Source organism: Odocoileus virginianus, unplaced genomic scaffold (assembly GCF_023699985.2).
Source record: "Odocoileus virginianus isolate 20LAN1187 ecotype Illinois unplaced genomic scaffold, Ovbor_1.2 Unplaced_Scaffold_2, whole genome shotgun sequence".
Taxonomy (NCBI): domain Eukaryota; kingdom Metazoa; phylum Chordata; class Mammalia; order Artiodactyla; family Cervidae; genus Odocoileus; species Odocoileus virginianus.
Genome location: NW_027224264.1, coordinates 642,706 through 663,758, shown reverse-complemented (window position 1 = coordinate 663,758; position 21,053 = coordinate 642,706). Strand labels below are relative to the sequence as shown.

At 41.1% G+C, this 21,053-nt stretch overlaps 1 protein-coding gene across 2 annotated transcripts in view; it reads left to right on the top strand.

Annotated features, from left to right (window-relative positions):
* Positions 1-21,053, top strand: part of TENM1 (teneurin transmembrane protein 1) — an 862,693-nt gene that overhangs the window by 828,075 nt on the left and 13,565 nt on the right. For both annotated transcript variants that reach the window (XM_070462280.1, XM_070462279.1), the window contains 3 exons: positions 3,437-3,609; positions 4,802-5,037; positions 17,467-17,763. In XM_070462280.1, coding sequence (XP_070318381.1) covers positions 3,437-3,609; positions 4,802-5,037; positions 17,467-17,763 — 706 coding nt within the window. The remainder of the gene's footprint in view (positions 1-3,436; positions 3,610-4,801; positions 5,038-17,466; positions 17,764-21,053) is intronic.

The following is a 21,053-nucleotide window of genomic DNA, read 5'->3' as shown; positions in this document are numbered from 1 at the left end:
AAGGATGCAGGCACTAAAGGGAAACCCACAGCTAAGATATTTTGATTAAACTTGTTTCTTTGACATTCAGTTGGGAAAAATGCAGTCCCCTGTAATGGAGGGCGGGGGGGGAAACAGACCTCAAGCAAGCCGTAGGAAATCAAAGATTTCCTTTATTTCTTCTCCACTTCAGAGCAATCTTTCCAAAGTTGTGGGATCTTTCTGTTGCTCTTCCTCTGGAAATGACCCCACAGAAGAGACATGGGCCTGTTGTTTTTGACGGAGGGCCATGTGCATGGCTGAGCCCAGGAGAGGCACCCCTCTGCAGACACCACCAATGCCATTGCTTTGACTGTGACTAGCAGAATAGGGGTGGGTGGGTGTGTTGGGGGTAGAGTGCTTTGGGTTTTTTTGGCTTTTTCCCCTTCAGTTTTATTGAGATATAATCGACATACAGCACTATGTAAGTTTAAGGCATACAGCCTAGTGACTTGACTTCTATATATCACAAAGTGATGACAACAGTAAGTTTAGTGAACATCCATCATCCCACATAGACACCAAAAAACAAAAAAGAAAAATATTGTTTTCTTTATGATGAGAACTTTTAGGATTTAGTTACTTAGCAAGCTTCATACATACCACACAGCAGTGTTCACTATCATCTTATTGTACATGGCATCTCCAGTACTTTTTAAAAATTTATTTAGTTAATTAATTTGGCTGTGTTAGGTCTTAACTGCAGTATGTTTACTCCTCTCTAGTTGCAGCTCAAGGGCTCTAGAGTGCACGGGTTCAGTAGTTATGCACTTAGCTTCCCTGTAGCATGTGGGATCTTAGTTCCCTAACCTGGGATCGAACCCACATCCCCTACACTGCAAGGTGGATTTTTAACCATTGGACCACCGGGAAAGTCCCCCTAGTACTTATTTATCTTATAACTGGAAGTTTCTACCTTTTGACCACCTCTATACTATTGGCACCCCACTCCAGTACTCTTGCCTGGAAAATCCCATGGACGGAGGAGCCTGGTGGGCTGCAGTCCATGGAGTCGTGAAGAGTCAGACACGACTGAGCGACTTCACTTTCACTTTTCACTTTCATGCATTGGAGAAGGAAATGGCAACCCACTCCAGTGTTCTTGCCTGGAGAATCCCAGGGACGGCGGAGCCTGGTGGGCTGCCGTCTATGGGGTCGCACAGAGTCGGACATGACTGAAGTGATTTAGCAGCAGCAGCAGCAGCAGAGAAGTGGGCACCACCACTGCTGTCACCTTTAGAGGAAATCTTGCTTTAAAACAAGGGGCTCTGTAACCGAGAGAGGAGGAAAGTGCATCTTAGGTCAGATCTCCTGGGGGAATAATGAGGAGTGACCTTGCCAAGTGCTGAGGAAACCCTTTAGAAATCAGGAAAGGGAAACTGATGTGGCAGGGTGGCTGGTGAAGGATGTGAAACAGAGAGCACCTGCCTGCGTAAGCCAGGCTGTGGGGCCACAGTCTCCCTCGGGAGGGGGCCTGCAGTGGCTTCCTTCTGTCTGCTGCCTGGAGACTCCTCCCTACAGGCCAAAGCAGATTGGTACCTTGAGAGAATCAAAGTTCGGTACTGTTTTCCTCCCCTGAAAGAAAGACCAGGCAGACAAAGTCAGGCTGTGTTAGGCGCTCAGGCTTTTCCATGCCCTGTTCTCATCAAGGGTCTTCTCACAGCCCCAGAGCCCCGGAGCAGGGCATGGGCAAACAGGCGGAGCAGCAGGGAAGATCTTGCCATTAACCCCAGGCGCAAACAGCACCCTTCGGCCTTTCTTTGGTAATAAGGCCTTAGCAGCATAGTAGCAACATGCCAATAGCCATTTTGACTGAAATCCATTTAAACAAAGGGTGCATCCAATTAAATAACTGGGGCTTGCCATATCTATGATGTCAGATGACCTATTTGATTATTTTTATTTGCATGCCTGATTGTTTTTCACTGATCGAGTGTGCCTGGGAGCATGCTCATGTACACACAGAACAGAACGTGACGTGCCATTGTGTATAGCCTCAAGTCCAGTTTCGTTCTGTAAAATAATGTCTAGCCCCTTTTCCCAAGCTTACGAAAGACTGGTCTAAGTTTTAAAATTTCAGCAACTCTCCAGACTGAATTCTTTAAAATGTAGTGGAGTCACACTGAGTCACTAGGCCATTTTGCATCATGTTGGGGGTCAGGGGGCTTCCCTGACTCAGTGGTAAAGAATCCATCTGCAGTGCAGGAGACATAGGTTCAGTCCCTGGGTCGGAAAGATCCCCTGAAGAAGGAAATGGCAACCCACTCCAGTATTCCTGCCTGGACAATCCCATGGACAGAGGAGCCTTGTGGGCTACGGTCCATGGGGTCACAAAGAATCAGACACAACTGAAGTGACTGAACCACAATAGGCATTAGGGCCAGACTCCATCACTGTGTCCAGGCTCTATCCTGCTCACTTTAGGTTAAAAGAATATAATTGTTTAACATTTTAAAAACAAATAAAAGTACTTAAATATTTTTTAATCTGCAACTTGAAAAGAAAACAGTAATAGGCTTCCAAGTGCATGTCTTTACTTTTAATGAAGGGTTTATTTTTCTTGGTTCTATTGGCAATAAAAGAACAGTTCCACATCAAAAGCCTTCAGGGGAGCTCTCTCCATTTGGAGGCCAGTCAGATTGCCAATAGTTCTGATTTAAAAAAAAAAAAATCAACTCACCAGACTCTATTTCTAGATATAGGTTATTGCCTATTATCCCAGGTAATTATTGGAGGGGGGGAGCTCTTACTCATACAGGCAAATTACAACACATTATGTACTATACTATAAAAAGAAAAAAATTAAGTGACACTGAAATCAGGGGGTTCCAGAATGTTTTAATGAGCATGTTTCCATTATCTTCTGTGCTTGTTCATTTTGTTGGAAGAATGATTCATTCATTTCAAATTTGGCAACTTAAACAGCAGCAAATATAATTTTCCGATCACAATGCAAAATCAGTTTATTGGCCTTCTCTGCCTGTTTGGGTGGGGGAGTGGTGGAGGCGGAGAACATTTGTGCCTCCTTTTTCTTTGCCAACAGCACCCTCTGCTGGTTTTTGTGATCCATCACATCTGATGGGATCGACCCAAGTTGCAAATGGAGGGCTCCCTGCAACATTGCACACAGCAGGACATGATTCATAAATCAGTTTTCCACCCTGGTGATTCATTATCAGATATATTTTTTTCTGTAAAACAGCACAGCTCAAGGAAGTCATCAAGAATTCAGAAGCTGCAAAAAATACCTTCGTTTGATTAATCATCTCTCTGACCTTTTTCTTCTTATTGAACAAGGTTAATAATACTTGTTATCACTCAAAGTTAAACTGTATTAGCTGCCAAGTGAGTTTTATTTTGCAAAGGCCCGTTATCACTGCCAAGAGGCTTCAAAGTTGGGTTTGGTTACATTCCACAGGTATGACCCCGAGGGGCATCTGACCAATGCAACATTTCCCACTGGAGATGTCAGCAGCTTCCACAGTGACCTGGAGAAGCTGACAAAAGTGGAGCTAGATACTTCCAACCGCGAAAACGTCCTCATGTCAACTAATCTGACAGCCACGAGTACCATATATATTTTAAAACAAGGTAAGAATATTTCCAACTTTGCCCACCTCTAATAGCATCTCTCTTACTTCTACCATCAAACCTCCACACACTGTTAATGAATAGAAGACTTCTTGCCCCCATATTCCAGCTATAGAGGCTGAATCCCAAGTCACACCTTTCATAAAGCTCCTACAGCAACATTGGGCCACATCCCTGTGGGAGTTAGGAGGTGCTACGGCTGCTGCTGCTAAGTCGCTTCAGTCATGTCCGACTCTGTGCGACCCCATAGACGGCAGCCCACCAGGCTCCGCCATCCCTGGGATTCTCCAGGCAAGAACACTGGAGTGGGTTGCCATTGCCTTCTCCATTAGGAGGTTTGATTCCTGCCAAATATACTATTCCATCAAGCCACTTCCCAACACTCGGCTGTTTGTAAAGCTCTTTAAGCTCTGATTGGGGTATACTAAAGGCGCGAAGTCTGTGTCCCATCTGAAATTAGCATTCTAGGGCAGTGATGACATGGGTGAATAAAAAGGAGGAGTGAGGATGCACACCAAGCCAGAATATAAGGGAAATGTAAGAGAGAATGGAAGGAGAAAAGAAGGAAAGGAGAGAGGGAAGGAAGGAGAGAGAGGGAGAGAGCAAGAGGGAAGTAAACAGGAACGAAGGAAAAACGGAAGGTGGATTTGGAAAGAACGTCTTAGAAGCTGAGAGAAATGGACACGGAGAAATCATTTTCTCTCTGCCCAGTCATCAAGGACCCGTTCTGTTGTTAGGCTGTGAGGCCAAACACAGAACTGTCCAACATCAGATCCACTCTAAAAGGATACCTTTGTCAGCGTATCATTTCCTAGAGACCAGCATACTCCGCTCATTCTAGTTCCCAGCATATCAAATGGAGAAGGCCAGTCCACCAAATCAGAAGAAGTTTGTGAGGAAATCCTTTAAAAATGAGAACGTTTTGAAAAACAGAAACAGCCTGCAGTATTACACAGAAGTCTTTTATCCAAGAAACAAGACAGCCCAGCTGTGAAACTAACAAGACCCAAGTGGACAGAGAGCACGTGGGCTTGTCAGAATGGTTGTCTATAGCCCCGAGGGCAGTGAGGTCCACGGCGCCACACCTGCTCATCCTTTCCCAGACTTGCCTCCTGAAGCTCAATTTGTCTCTCCTCTACTTCTGTGCTTCCCTCTTCTTCCCCCGCTTCCTCCTTTGCTCCTCTCTCTGCAGAAAATACCCAGAGCACCTATCGGGTGAGTCCAGACGGCTCCCTGCGTGTCACTTTTGCCAGCGGGATGGAGATCAGCCTCAGTTCAGAGCCCCACATCCTGGCCGGGGCAGTCAACCCCACCCTGGGAAAATGCAACATCTCTCTGCCCGGGGAGCACAATGCCAACCTCATCGAGTGGCGGCAGCGCAAGGAGCAGAACAAAGGCAACATTTCAGCTTTTGAGAGGAGGCTGAGGGTAAGTCTCGACCTGACAGCACCTAGACAACTGGTGCTGTATTTTTGAAAACCACAGCACCTCCCTAAACAAAAGTCCCATTTCTCCAAAGCTTTTCTTTGTGACTAACTTATATAATATAGTAATTCAAGAGAGGGTGCTAATGGCTGATAATGGTTCAGTATCCTTAAATGAACATTCTAATAAGAGCTTTCTTTGTCATTAGCCAGCTAAAGTGCTCTGACAGTAGCAATTTCAAGCACCGAGAATGTCTAGATCTAGAAATGCGTGTAATCAGAAGGCCCTCCGGAATCCCTCACAAGGCCTGGAGATGCCTCAGACCCCTGCTTTGTGGTAAAAAGTGAAAGTGAAAGTCACTCAGTCATGTCGGACTCTTTACGACCCAGTGGACTACAGTCCATGGAATTCTCCAAGCTAGAATACTGGAGTGGGTAAAAAAAAAAAAAAAAAAAAGAATACTGGAGTGGGTAGCCTTTCCCTTCTCCAGGGGATCTTCCCAACCCAGGGATCAAACCCAGGTCTCCCGCATTGCAGGTGGATTCTTTACCAGCTGAGCCACAAGGGAAGCCCCATGTGGTGGTAGATACTTTATTCGAAAAGGCCAGGCAGGTACACACAGAAGGATATGTGACGTCAAGCAACATTTGGACAAAGGCAATTAAGGGAGAAATCAGTGAATATCATTGCCTTGAATATACATATTAAGGGCCAGAGGGGTCAAGGACTAGTGCTCTGTTGGCCTAATGGCACTCAGAGAGAGCATGCATGCGTGCTTCAGTTGTGTCCGACTCTTTGTGACCTCATGGACTGTAGCCCACCAGGCTCCTCTGTCCATGGGATTCTCCAGGCAAGAATACTGGAGTGGGTTGCCATGCCCTCCTCCAGGGGATCTTCCCAACCCGGGACGAACCTGGGTCTCTTCCGTCTCCTGCATTGGCAGGAGGGTTCTTCACCACTAGCATCACCTGGGAAGCCCAAAAGAGAGCTGCCTGGGAGAAATGCAAGATTTGGGAGTTTTTAAGTTTTTACCAAGCACAGTTCACCACAGTTAACCTGGGATCTCTCAGTCAGAATTGCCTTTCTGCTGCACACAAAACCCACAAGCACCACCGCACTCTTTCTACCTGTCCCTTCTTGAACATGAAGCAATGTTAGGATGACATAACCAACTTTCCAAATCTAGTAACATTCAATATGAGCCCAAGAGCAACTGCCAACCTGAGGCAGTTACTCACTATTGAGGCCAGGCCTGCTTTGAGCACCTGTGTCTCGCCTGGGATACCAGGAACACTTGCATTTCTTCACTCACAGTGAAAATGCAGTAACCTCTAGGCTTTGACAGGGCAACACCACCCAATTCCAGTGACAAGCAGTCAGACCATGGCTCACTTCCCAGTCAGTTCTGGTGGTGACCCAGAGATAGACTTTTGTGGTTGTTTTTGTACCAGCCACTAAAGTGGTCTACATGCACATGTCAGGTTGTATGCTTTGATTCTATTGGCCAGAATATTTACCAGAAATGCCACTGAAATGAGAGGTGAAACCAGCCCAAATAGTCCAAACCTCTCTATGTGTGGACAGTGTTTCCTATCAGAGTTCTTCTAGAAATGGGATCTCCTGCATAGAACCCTAAATTGGGGAGTCTTACAACTGGCTTAAGAAATGCCTTTATTTTCTTCACCTGTGAGATGAAGATGTCATACTAGAGAAAAGTCAGAATTATATACACATGGTTTATCAACTTCATGGACTCACCCTAGGAAAATTACATCAAATAAATGGTATCTTGGTGCCTCCCCAGCTTAGAGTCTGAATAAAATATTATGAGTCATATCATACACTATATGACTTTGGGATTTTCCATTTTTTAGAACACATTCTATACCATGTGACTTTATTATTTTCTACTTTCTATGGTGACTCATCCTATTTTCTCCCCTCCATATGCACAGATAATGGAGAGAGAGTATAAAGTGTAATTTTCACCTCATATTCCAAATTGTTCTTAATACTGAGGTTAGTGGGCATAAAATATATGGGCACTCTTCCATGTGAGTAGAGTGAAGTGTTATTTGTTGTTGTTGTTCAGTCACTAAGTCATGTCCATCTCTTTGCCCCATGGATTGAAGCATGCCAGGCTTCCCTGTCCTTCACTATCTCCCGGAGTTTGCTCAAACTCATGTCCATTTGAGTTGATGATGCCATCCAACCATCTCATCCTCTGTCACCCTCTTTTCCTCCTGCCCTCAATCTTTCCCAGCATCAGGGTCTTTTCCAATGAGTCAGCTCTTTGCATCAGGTGGCCAAAGTATTGGAGCTTCAGTTTCAGCATCAGTCCTTCCAATGAATATTCAGGGTTGATTTCCTTTAGGACTGACTGGTTTGATCTCCTTGCTGTCCAAGGAACTCTCAAGAGTCTTCTCCAGCACCACAATTTAAAAGCATCAATTCTTACAAGTAACTCCATGGCTGATTCATGTCAATGTATGACAAAACCCACTACAATATTGTAAAGTAATTAGCCTCCAACTAATAAAAATAAATGAAAGAAAAAATAAAAGTATCAATTCTTTGGTGCTCAGCCTTCTTTATGGTCCAACTCACAATCTGTACATGACTACTAGAAAAACCATAGCTTTGACTATACGGACCTTTGTTGGCAAAGTGATGTCTCTGCTTTTTAATATGCTGTCTAGGTTTGTCATAGCTTTTCTTCCAAGGAGCAAGTGTCTTTTAATTTCATGGCTGCAGTCACCATCTGCAGTGATTTTGGAACCCAAGAAAATAAAATCTGCCACTGTTTTCATTTTTCCCCCATCTATTTGCCATGAAGTGATGGGACTGGATGCCATGATCTTAGTTTGTTCTTTTTTTTTTTTTTGAATGTTGAGTTTTAAGCTAGCTTTTTCACTCTCCTCTTTCACCTTCATCAAGAGGCTTTTTAATTCCTCTTTGCTTTCTGCCATTATTGTGGTATCATCTGCATATCTGAGCTTGTTGATATTTCTCCTGGAAATCTTGATTCCAGCTTATGATTCATCTAACATTTTGTATTATGTACTCTGCATGTAAGTTAAGTAAACAGGGTGACAATATACAGCCTTTCCCAATTTTGAACCAGTCCACTGTTCGTGTCCGGTTCTAACTGTTGTTTGTTGACCATATACAGGTTTCTCAGTAGACAAGTAAGGTGGTCTGATACTCCCATCTCCCATACTCCCATTTAAGAGTTTTCCACAGTTTGTTGTGATCCACATAGTCAAAGGCTTTCATAGTCAATGAAGCAGAAGTAGATGTTTTTCTGGAATTCCCTTGCTTTCTCTATGATCCAATGAATGTTGGCAATTTGATCTCTGGTTCCTCTGCCTTTTCTAAACCCAGCTTGTACATCTGGAAGTTCTGGTTCACGTACTATTGAAGCCTGCTTGAAGGATTTTTAGCATTGCCTTGCTGGCATGTGTGTGCATGCATACTAAGTCGCTTCAGTCATGTCTGACTCTTTGCAACCTTATGGACTGTAGCCTGCCAGGCTCCTCTGTCCATGGGATTCTCCAGGCAAGAATACTGGAGTGGATTACCATGCCCTCCTCCAGGGGATCTTCCCAACCCGGGGATCAAACATGCATCCTTTACATCTCCTGCATTGGCATTACCACTAGCACCACCTGGGAAGCCCTGCTAGCATGTGAAATGAGTGCAAATGTGTGGTAGTTTGAACATTCTTTTGGGATTGGAATGAAAACTGACCTTTTCCAGTCCTGTGGCCACTGCTGAGTTTTCCAAATTTGCTGGCATATTGAGTGCAGTACTTTAACAGCATCATCTTTTAAGATTTTAAATAGCTCAGCTGAAATTCCATCACCTCCACTAGCTTTGTTTGTAGTAATGCTTCCTAAGGCCCACTTGACTTTGCACTCTAGGATGTCTGGCTCTAGGTGAATGATCATACCATCATGGTTATCTGGGTCATTAAGACCTTTTTTGTATAGTTCTTTTGTGTATTCTTGCCACCTCTTCTTAATCTCTTCTGCTTCTGTTAGATCCTTGCCATTTCTGAAGTGTTATTTAGTTAATACTATTTATCATTGACCAGTTTCCCATCCGGTGGTAGAGTTGAGCAGATTTGTGGAATGGCTTATAACGGCAGCAAATTCAGGGCCCTCTCATCTGTGACTTCAAGGGTTCTTCCTGAGGTTCTGGGACTGGAGACTGGCTAGGTGGTGTTACTGTACACGTCCCTAGAAAATTCTAACACCAGTAACGATCCTTTACATATGTTTAAAGTGAAGTGAAGTCACTCAGTCATGTCCAACTCTTTTTGACCCAATGAACTGTAGCCCACGGAATTTTCCAGGCAAGAGTACTGGAGTGTGTTGCCATTTCCTACAGTTAACAAAATGTTTTCATAGTCAGAGTTTTGTTTGATCACCACAACTTGCATCAGTGATTGACTATTCCCAATTTATAGATAAGGAGACTAAGGCCCAGAGAGGTTAAGTGATTTGCCCAAAGTCAAACAGCTATTATGGATCAGAGCCAGCACTAAAATGCAAGTCTTTGCCTAGTGCAGCACTCTGTCCACTCCATCATGTTGTACTGCCTTGTTCCTTAAAATAATTAATCTATAAATCATTGCCCCTCTCAGTGGAGCCATCTTGGCAGGGCCCGACTCCTCATTTCAATGCTGACAAAAAGAGACAAATAATCGACTCTAATGTACTGGCAAGTGTGTGTGGGCAGGAAAAGTGTGAAGGAGGCGAGAGGAAGGAGGCTGTTTAACTCAACAGTCCTTACCTACTCTCCCCATCCTTAGGCACTCTTGCCTATATCACTGCCTCAGTTTCCCCAGATTAGGCATAGCCAATTTAATGGAATGAATATGTTCCCCAAAGGCCAGTGTGGATCCAGCCCAGACTTTCTTGTGGAAAGGAAAAAAATCAGAAAATTATAGACTTCCCTTGAAGATAAAGCAAAAAGAGTCACTTTTCTCCAGTGATCGGTGATTTTTTTTTTCACACATACTCAGGGTCCTCTTCAAGGTGAGGAAACAAACTGCTGGGGAACATGAGATCCTGCTTTGGCACCAGCTCCATTAAGTCAAATAAATCACATTAACATCCTAAAATTTCACTTATTTAAAAAAATCCATTTTCTCTCCCCCACCAACCAAACCTGAATTGTGTTTGAATCATCTTCCTTGCAATGTACTTTCCTCTCCAGTCTATGTATATCCTCATCTGCTGCATTCATCTGTCCCCATAAATACCTTTCCCTGGACCATCAAGAAATTCGACATTCACGGAAAGCAAACTGGTTTAGAAACTACATCCAGATTGCACCTTGCTGTGTCCATGAATCGTAATGCTGTTTAGATGAGACTTATCCCAGCACTGGACCTCAGAGCTCTTTACAAGATTTCTCAGACTGAGATGTGAGGTGACAGCAAAGCTCCAAAACTGCAGAGTCCTTTATTAAAAAGGAAAAAAAATCCAAGAGGCTTAGCACTTCAAACTGAAGTCATCAAATCAAGTAAAATGATTATGTGTTTACAAGCAAAACGAAGCAAAGACTCATCTAAAAACCCTCACAATGGATTGTTTTTCCCTCCATTCAAAGATAACTAAGAACAGGGTAGAGTGGTTTTAAAATGCAACATGTGACTAGTCCCACGTGAGCTGAGCTCTGAGAGGCAGAACAAGCCTGGGTGAAACACAAGGTCCCAGGCTGACAATGATGGGGAACGTGGGGGCCCGTTCCCCCTAGCATCTCCCTCCTTTCTCAGAAAACATGTTTGCTTCATGCTGTTTTGACTTCCTTCTCCCCAGGTCTGCTGGAGGGATTCATTTTGTGAAAATTTAGGTAAGAAGCCTGCTTACAGATAGATTTGTCTGTTTTAAAAATATATCCGTGGTTCTCTGTCCCAAGTAACAGTGTATTTACCCATAAGGAGTCACCTGGAGATTTCAGGCATCAAGGCTACTGAGCAGTGTTGGTTTTCGGGGTCAGGGGGGTCCTTGGGCCTTCAAATCATAGAAACAGCTATGTTTGTTAATCCTGGGACAACTCTGCTAAGATAACTAGGCAGAAAGTCTTATTTCACACACTATTTCATTTGTATATAAGTATTAGTTAATTGATATTAAGATTTTTAAATGCCTATTGTATGGTCACCCAGATGAATCCACCAACAGGAAAGTATTAAAACCAGAACAAATTAATTTAGTGCAAAAAAGTATCCAGGTTAAATGGTATGGCAGAAATCAGGTGAGAGGAATGAATAAGGTTTTAAAGAAGAACTAGTATGCCCACAATTTTGCACCACTTTTCCCATCTATAAAATGAGGGATATGGTCTATACAATCTCTATTATTAGTAGTACTGTTACCACTAATCATAACAACTAACATTCATTGACATCTTATACGTATATTGCCATAGAGTAACTTATTTACTACTCATAACATCTTATCAGACGTGTTCTCTTATTAGCATTCTCACTTTACAGATAAAGAAACTGAGGCACGTAGAGGTCACACAGCTAGTAAAGGGTGACACAGGATTTGAACCTAGGCAGTCCAGCTCAATAGCCCATGTTGTAAGATTTCTTCTGGCACTAAGACTGTGTTGGCTACCCAGGTAAACAGAGTGTCTTGGGAGGAAAAAAGAAAAATACAGGTTAAAAAAAGTTCCCAATGGAGTAATGGAGGCTGATGTTAATGCTGCCTACATGCCCTGTTCCTTTGTAGGCCACTCTGAAATAAAAGTAAGCCTAAGTGGGTTTTGATTGTCAGCATAGCAATATCAGTCAAAAATAAAATCTTTAGAATTGTATTGATCAATATCTAAAAATCAAGTACTAATTACCTTTAAACCAGTGAGAATAAAGGAGCATGTCCCAATTTAAAAGCAGCTCTGACTCCTGCATCCATTCTCGCAGCTTCATGAAACTTAAATGCAGTATGTCTTCCAAACCACGAAGTGGATATTTGGCCCATCTGGCTTATTTACCTTCAAACTTCTTCAGCAAAAATCTAACAGGTACCTCAGTTGCATTGTGAGTTGAAATGCTAGACAGCATCCTTGAAAATTCAGCCTTCTCCTCTTTTCTTGTGAAAGAAAATCAACTGCTCTGATTGTAGCTTAGAGTTTAGCACTGTGTGCGTATGTGCAAATGGGCATACCAGTTCTTCTTCAAAACCTTATTCATTCCTCTCACCTGATTTCTGCCATACCATTTAACTTGGACAGTTTTGCACTAAATTACTTTGCTCTTGATTAAATACTTTCCTGTTGGTATGTGTCTGTGTGTTGGGTTAAACCATAGCAAGCTGCCCTTTTTGTAGACGAAAAAACACTCAAATACCAGCAGTTGCCTTATAGATCAACCTAATATAATCTTTAGGCTACTAATTGAATGAGTCTCAAATTGAAGGGGGTTGAAAGGACTGTCTCTTAAGCAATTAAAACACAAACTCCTCAGAAAGAGCAAGGAAAGGCTCTGGGGGGAGGCAGAAGACACCTTTCTTTGGATCTTTGGCCTGTGCCCACGCTTTGCAGGTGCGTTGATTCCTGCTGGCAACACAACCCGTGGCTCCCCAGGGCATACTCTTTCCTCTTTCCTCTCTGGTCCAAGTGTGAACAAAAAGCAAGCCTTTCTCCTTACTTCTCTTCAGCAAAGCTGAAAAAAAGCCTAAGGAAAACCAAAAAATAAATTAAAGCACAAATATATCCTTTCTTATGAAAAATTTTACCAAGTCCAGCTTCCTTACCCCAATGGACAACTCATCAGTTGCCAAACTCAAATCTCTCGTTCAATGTGCAGCTTGTCCAAAGGGACCCTTTTTAACTTGGGGCTGTTCTCAAACGTCAACCTTTGCTTTGCCCCTCTCTTTTCCAGGTCACAGATTGCTATAGATTGTTTGGGGGAAGAGCTGAAATAAGGATTGATGGCCCACACTTGGGTCAAGGGCTATTACTGTCTTTCAGGCAAACAATAGCTTGAATGAACACGTTGCTTTTCCAACCTTACTCATGACCCCAGCAGTCAGAGACGGTCAGCCTAGTTCTGCTTCCTGCCATAGAGGCTGGAGTCACATAAGCAGTCAAGAAGGAGAGTCAAGGAGCTTACCTAAAAAACCCATTCTTTCCCGCAGTCTTCTTACGAGTTCCACAGGAGACTCGCCAGATGGAGGGCTGTGGCATCTTCAATTCTTTCATCCCCTTGCAGCTCTGAGCTGAATTACACATCACCTTCCAAACCTGACTTTGAAGCAACATCTGAATATCAGAGTGCATTATCCAGAAACAGAGACGCATGGTAGCACAAATCTTGACAGGCAGAGAAAGAACATTAAGCAGACTTTTCCTCTGCTCACTTTGGAGTGGATTTTTAACAGTGGTCCCTTGCTTGTGTTGCTGTAATGACTTGATTAAGAAATGTGTTCTTGAGTAGTAAACTTAATCTATCAGACAAATAAAACCACAAATTTAGTTGAACTGGAAATCACTTGTTACTTTGGCTCTTTAACTACCATTATAACATAAATTGTAACAGTTACCACCTTCTCTGGGAGTACATGGATATTTTACAGCTATTGTAAATGAACAGTGTTACAGTTAGAGATATGTGGCTATAAAACCACAGGAAAGGTAGTTGAAGAAAGAACACCTGGTTTTGTGTAGGTTTCCAAGCTCTGTGTATCAAAAGACAAGAAATATGTGCTTCTCTATCACCTTTTAGGTTATAATAGCAGGTTAGTTTGTATTTATGCTACAACACTGCACACATAGGCTACAGGTGGTTAAAGAGTCATGCTTCCAATCTGTGGCTCTATTCCATGAATGAAGCCTACCACTGCAGCTAACAAGACTTCCTCCCAAATAATTGGAGTATCTAATCACTTGTCTTCTGGAATTCATGGCATGGAACACTTGCTGTCTTTTTTTTTTTTTTCTGCAGAAGCTCAAAACTAAGGGCAAATATCATTAGCCCCAGCTGGCTGATGAAGAAACTGAAACCAAAAAACATTGAAAATAGCAGACAATTCATAGAAGACATAGGTGTGGCCAATAGCCATTTTAAAAGATTCAATCTCATTGGTAACCAAATACATGCAAATTTAAACCACAATAACACACCATTTTCTCCACTCTCATATTGGGAAAAGCTTACTAACAATGATAATACTCAGTGCTGGTTACAGTGTAGACATGAACTCCTCCACTGCTAGTTAATAAGAGCATACATTTGTAAACCTTTGTGCACTATAAAGTAATATCTCAAGTCACATCAGGAGTCTTTAATATGCTATCATTTGACCCAGTAATTTCCCTTATAGTGTTTTGTATTAAGGAAATAATTATTTACCAAAATTCTCAACAAATCATGAACATTGAAAGAAAAATGGACAACAAAAACTAATTTCCAACAATAGGAGAAAGGATAGATAAATATTTATCATGTTGATGTAACCATTAAAATCCACATATTCAGAATATCTAATAACATGAAGAATGATGGAGATAAAACATTACTGAAAAGTAGAATATAAAACAATTCTTGTATTGTTTAAGTGTAAGATTATATTTTTAAAAAGTGGGTATGAAATGCTGGAAATGATTAGCAGTGATTCACACTGGAGAATAGGATTACAGATAATTACTTTCTTTGTATTTTTCTATACTTTCCAGTTTTTCTGCAATGAAAAAAATATCACTTTTATAATTTGAGGGAGGTACTTATAGAGGTTATTTTAAAAAGCAAAGTGCATAAAAGGAGCAAAGGAAGACCAGAGTCTGAAATGAGAGTGTTGGCTTTGCACTCATCCAGGCCACTAAGATAAAAATTCTACATCACATTTAGATGTTGACTCCCACCTCCCCCCCAAAAAAGAGCTAATACATACAGAGAGAGAACAGATTGGTGGTGGCCAGAGGCAAGGAGTAAAGGGTGGGTGAAATGGGTGAAGAGGTCAAAAGGTACAAAGTTCCAGTTAAAAAATTTGAGTATGTAATGTACAGCATGGTGACTATAGTTAATAATACTGTATTGTATATTTGACAGTTGCTGAGAGAATAGATCTTGAAAGTCCTCATCTCTGGAAAAAAAATTGTAACTACATGTGGTGATGGATGTCAACTAGATTTATCGTGGTGATTATTTTGAAATATATACAAATACTGAATCATACCATACACATAAAACTAATATAATGTTTTATGTCAGTTTTATCTGTTTTTTTTTTCATTTATTTTTATTAGTTGGAGGCTAACTACTTTACAATATTGCAGTGGTTTTTGACATACATTGACATGAATCAGCCATGGGTTTACATGTGTTCCCCATCCCGATCCCCCCTCCCGCCTCCCTCCCCATCCCATCCCTCTGGGTCTTCCCAGTGCACCAGGCCTGAGCACTTGTCTCATGCATCCAACCTGGGCTGGTGATCTGTTTCACCCTTGACAGTATACTTGTTTCAATGCTGTTCTCTCTGAACATCCCGCAGAGTCCAAAAGTCTGTTCTGTACATCTGTGTCTCTTTTTCTGTTTTGCATATAGGGTTATCATTACCATCTTTTTAAATTCCATATATATGCGTTAGTATACTGTATTGGTCTTTATCTTTCTGGCTTACTCCACTCTGTATAATGGGCTCCAGTTTCATCCATCTCATTAGAACTGATTCAAATGAATTCTTTTTAATGGCTGAGTACTATTCCATGGTGTATATGTACCATAGCTTCCTTATCCATTCATCTGCTGATGGGCATCTAGCTTGCTTCCATGTCCTGTCAATTATAAACAGTGCTGCAATGAACATTGGAGTGGTTGTGTCTCTTTCAGATCTGGTTTCCTCGCTGTGTGTGCCCAGAAATGGGATTGCTGGATGATAAGGCAGTTCTATTTTCAGTTTTTTAAGGAATTTCCACACTGTTCTCCATAGTGGCTTATCTCAGTTTTTTAAATAGCAAAAAAAAAAAATTTTTAACATTTTTTACAAACCTCTTTCTGGGCGAGGATTTTAAAATTGGACTCAAGACCCCTAAAAGTTTCATACTTGGATTTCAGAGCCCACTTGAGATTTGTTTAAAATGTTCATTAATGTGTTTATATGCATTTTTCTGTGGAAACAGTGTATAGCTTTCAGATAATTAAAGGAATCCTTGACCACAAAAATTTTAAATGAATTATCATAAAGTTTAGTTGAATAGCTAGTGAATTGGTTTAGTCCGACTATGATTAATGTAGTCAAACCCTAATGTTGATTTTTTTCCCCCTACCTCATTAACCAGATATTTAACACTCTGTCCTGGATCATGTTGACAGTTCCTACAGTCACTTTGGAATCTGACACATGGGCCCATTTAGAAGCCTAACTGAGATAAGAAGAGTAATCATATCTAAAAATAACTATTACTGAGACTTCCCTGGTGGTTAGGAAAGTTAAGACTTCGTGCTTCTACTACAGGTGGTACACATTTGATCCCTGGTTGAGGAGCTAAGATCCCACATGCCTTGTGGCATGGCAGAAAATAAATAAATATTTTTAAAGTAATAAAAATAACAATTACTAATATTATTTTTATACATCACCAGGTACCTGTATATGTAATCTCATTTAATTTTTAGCACAGGTGTGTGATGTCAAGTGATAAACATTACTCCCATTTCACAGATAAGAAAACTAAGGCCCAAGTAGAAAAAATGGCTGGTGCACAGACAAGCAGCTAATTCAGTCTCCTGACTATTTTAGGCCAATGGAGGAGGCAACGACTTAAAGCTGCACAACCTCATTGAATGGTGCCACCCTTGCAAGTACTGGGGGACCTACCAACACCTCCCACAGTAACCTGCTGGCCTTTGTGCATGGGCTTTTATATCTAGGAGACAGTCTGAGTTGCTCTGTGTTCCCCTGTGATAGATGCAAAGTATTATAATAAAACTCCATGCCCAGAGGGACGAGGAAGCCAGAGAAGGGAATCTGTATAAATTAGAGGGGGCTCTCTATGTTCCTTTTTTCTAATTGCTCATTATGTAAATAATTCACCATTCTATGTTCTAGCCACCTCATTGGTAAAAGCGGGGGAGGAAGTCCCATTCCTCTGTAGGCATCTGACTTACATAAAGTAAGATTACATAATCACTGAAAACTGGATCAGCACAGTTGAGACTTGAGTTGGGAAAAAACAGTCAACAACCATATGCTGAGAATCTAGCACATCCCAGTAGTTGAGACATGGCCCCAGTCTTCCAAGGTTGTAGAGTCTCCCAGGAAAATAAAGACAAGTTGTCATCCAAGGAAAAGCCATGCGGATTCAGAGGCAAAATAGACCCCATTGCTGGAGAAACAGAGAAGGCTTTAGGATTGTGAATACCCTTGCTGAGGGAAACTAAGGCGGTGCTTCCAATGTGCTTCGTCTTTTTTGTAGGCCCATAACAGAAACCTGCTCTCCATCGATTTTGATCATATAACTCGCACAGGCAAGATCTATGATGACCATCGGAAATTCACCCTTCGAATTCTTTATGACCAGACGGGACGACCTGTTCTGTGGTCTCCTGTAAGCAGATATAATGAAGTGAACATCACATATTCACCTTCGGGATTGGTGACATTCATTCAAAGAGGGACATGGAATGAAAAAATGGAATATGACCAGAGTGGAAAAATAATTTCAAGAACTTGGGCTGATGGGAAAATTTGGAGCTATACCTACTTAGAAAAGGTAAGTGTGTAGGGAAAATAAACTAGTTCTGAGTTTCTGAATGAGAACATTGAAAGCGGCACTGATTACCTGCCTTGCTGAGGACCTGTGGGACTGAAGTCTGTATTCTGCCTGTTCTGCTCCATAAAAGTAGCAACAACCACCACCACAAATTACACCTACAAGGATAAGCTGTTTTTCAGCTGAAAACTTTCCCCAGCCCCACACTCTGCCAGGTACTCTTTCAAACTGAAGTCAGGATAATGGCTTAGCTTTCTCCTCATTTGAGCATATTTGTTCATGCTCCTGAAAATGTATCTTTATTACTATGAAAGCTCACACCGAAGTAAAATAGGTAGAAAATTATAAAATTGCGTGTTAATGTATCTCAGCTCTGGAAAAGAGGCTCTTACCCAGCGGATAAGGAATTCTAATTTTGTTAGGCTAGTCAGTGACGGTTTAATGGTATACATTGGAGGACATATTTTCCCAAGTAATCTGTCTGAGGAAATGGTAGCAGTGGGGCTCCCTTGTTGTTAATAGTCCTTTGTACACAATGAGTCTCCAGAAGCATCTGTAATGGGAGCTCGTGGCCTCTGCCTGCTGGGAATGGGCAAGGATTTTAACCCCACCCCCTGGATCCATTTGTCAAACATCAACCTCACACAGCACAAATGGTTTCCAGTCAGACCAGTAGCAGAAGACAATAAGAGAAATTGATCTCTGTCTGCCATTTCAATTTCTGATGTCCTAAGATGCTGTCCCTTTTCCCCTAAATATATCCTTTCAACTCAGTTCATTAGTCCTGGATTAATTTCTGGGAAAACTGAAAAACTTTTTCCCCTGAGGTTTCAAGGGGAGTCAGTATGGATTAATCCCTGGAAGCTCTTTGAAAAAAGTCATGGGTGCTCATAACTCATGTGGTGAAATTTCACTATTTGCACCAAATAATGCTAAGTCTTTCTGATATACTCCTGCAAGTTTTTTTTTTTAAATGTGCCAGGGGTTGTATGTTATTATAAAACCATTGTACTATTTCCCAGAGTTAGTCACTGGGAAATTTGCCAAATTAGAAATGTCTAGGAGATAAAGCAGAACTCCACTTGGGAGCCAGGGGAAAGGGCTGAGTCCTCTGCTGTCTGTACCCCCTGTCCTTTTCTGCTGAAGAAATTGATGAAATCTCTAATCCACACTCTACACTGGGAACATCTGAACCTTACAGAGTGGATGTTTTCTCTTTTGAATTTTGGTAACAAGAATGATTGGCAAAATCATACAACTAATGTCCACAAAGTGCTAGACTTGTTACAAAATTAACTGAATCCAAATATTTGTTGTATATTCACAGAGGCAAGGCATGTAAGATGACCTTATATGAAAAAAGAAAAAGAAAAAGGTGCCACTGATCACTAGCAGATTATAGGCTGATTATTTTTTCAAGAATGAGAATTTATTTGCTCTGATCCTCCCACAGGTCTACATGTGACTAGTGAAGGAGCTGACATGCCTTAGGAGTATGTAGCGCTTTGAGGGACTTCCCTCGCCATCTGGTGGTTAGGATGCCATGCTTTCACTGCCAAGGACCCAGGTTCAATCCCTGGTTGGGGAACTAAGATCCCACAGGAATATTTATAGGTTTGAACTCTGAGCCTTAACCTCATTAGCGCCACAGTCTGGCTGCTGAGCTAACTGCCTATAGACAATTGCTTCTAGGTCTCATAAAACTTTCCCTTTAAACTGTCTATACAGTGACAGAAAAGCTTGTTGAAACTTAAACTTCAGTCCTGCATATAGTTATTTAGCCTCTTCTCTGACATTAATGAAGAATTTTATTGTTCCCCTTTTCTGAATTAACTGATAACTTCATCACAGTTATTTCAGCCAAGAATCATGTGAAGCAAATTTCACATGAATTCTTTTTTTCACATAAATTCTTTTGGCTGCAGAAACTTACTTGGCTATAATTCTTTAAAAACAAAACAAAGAAACTCCCTGAGACTGTCAGTGTCTGCAGTGGACAGAAATAAGACCTTATTGACAGAGTAATGTATGGAGAAAAGCCCCAGCAACTCCCTAAAACTCGTTTATTGACCAGTGAGATGAGCCAAATCACTCGTGCCTTTTAGTTGACTTTTCTCCCTTTCCTAATCTTACATTTAATTTGTTCTCTAATTATCAGGTAGCCCCTGACTTAAGCAATGCTATTATGCAAAACTCAGAGCCTACAAAACCCATAATTATGGAATGGTTCTTTACTTTCCAAAAATCATTTATCACGAGATTGATTTTATTAACATTATTACCAGTGATAATAATTAATTCACTGAATAGAAGCAGCAATTAAATGAAATAACTTAGTATAAAGCACCTGGCACATCTAGTCATTCAATAAGAGTTAGTTTCTTTCCATTTAAATTGTGCATTCTAATATTTATTCTAGTATTTATTAAGTTGGAAAACTTCGTGCTAGCACCTACTGCTACTTGAAGGTGAATTAAAACAGGAAAGAACAGAAGGATGGAAGGAAATTAAAGTATCTTTGAAATTGTGATTCTAGAAAGAAAAGGGAAGGAATATTCAATTTACCAAAATCCAACTTACATGTAACCTTCCAGGGAGGTGATGAAGTTCTGTGCCTCCTGTGCTCTTTTCTAGTCCTCACTTTATTGTGGCCTTTGCTAGAACATTCTTTCACTATGTCTGGGGCAGAGCAAGACTAAGAGGCTGGCTCTAGAAGTATATGTTGAAGTAACAGTTCTCCAACTTTAAAAATATAAACCTCTTTTTATACCTCAAAATACTTCTATTTGTACCTTTATACATTTGCTTGGCATCCCTATGCCATGATATATTGAAAAAAGCAAACAGCAGATATTTTACCTCAATGTGAAGAAATTTTGTAAAAATTATTTGACTTCCTCTAGAGTAAGTAAAAATTATGGGTATCATTTTCATGCACAATGATTTGTAGCCATTAGGAGAAAAATAATTATTTGGGTAATATCTGTGGTTGCTTAAATGATCTCTTCTCTGTTAAAAAAATCAATTATTGTTTCTTAAATTTTCTCTATGTGGTCATTAATTCTCTGTCTTGATTCATGAGCCTTCCCTGAGTTAATTATATCTTGAAGACTTGTGGGGCTACAATTTTGTATTACAGGAAATGTAAATCTTTCCGTTTCCTAAAAACATTCTTAAGAACTTCATTTTTAAATGCATTTAAATATATTCTATAATCATTTAATAAGATGCGTTAGTCTGATACACTTACACAAAACTGCCTCTTTGGGGCTGAAATTTTCAAAGGCTGC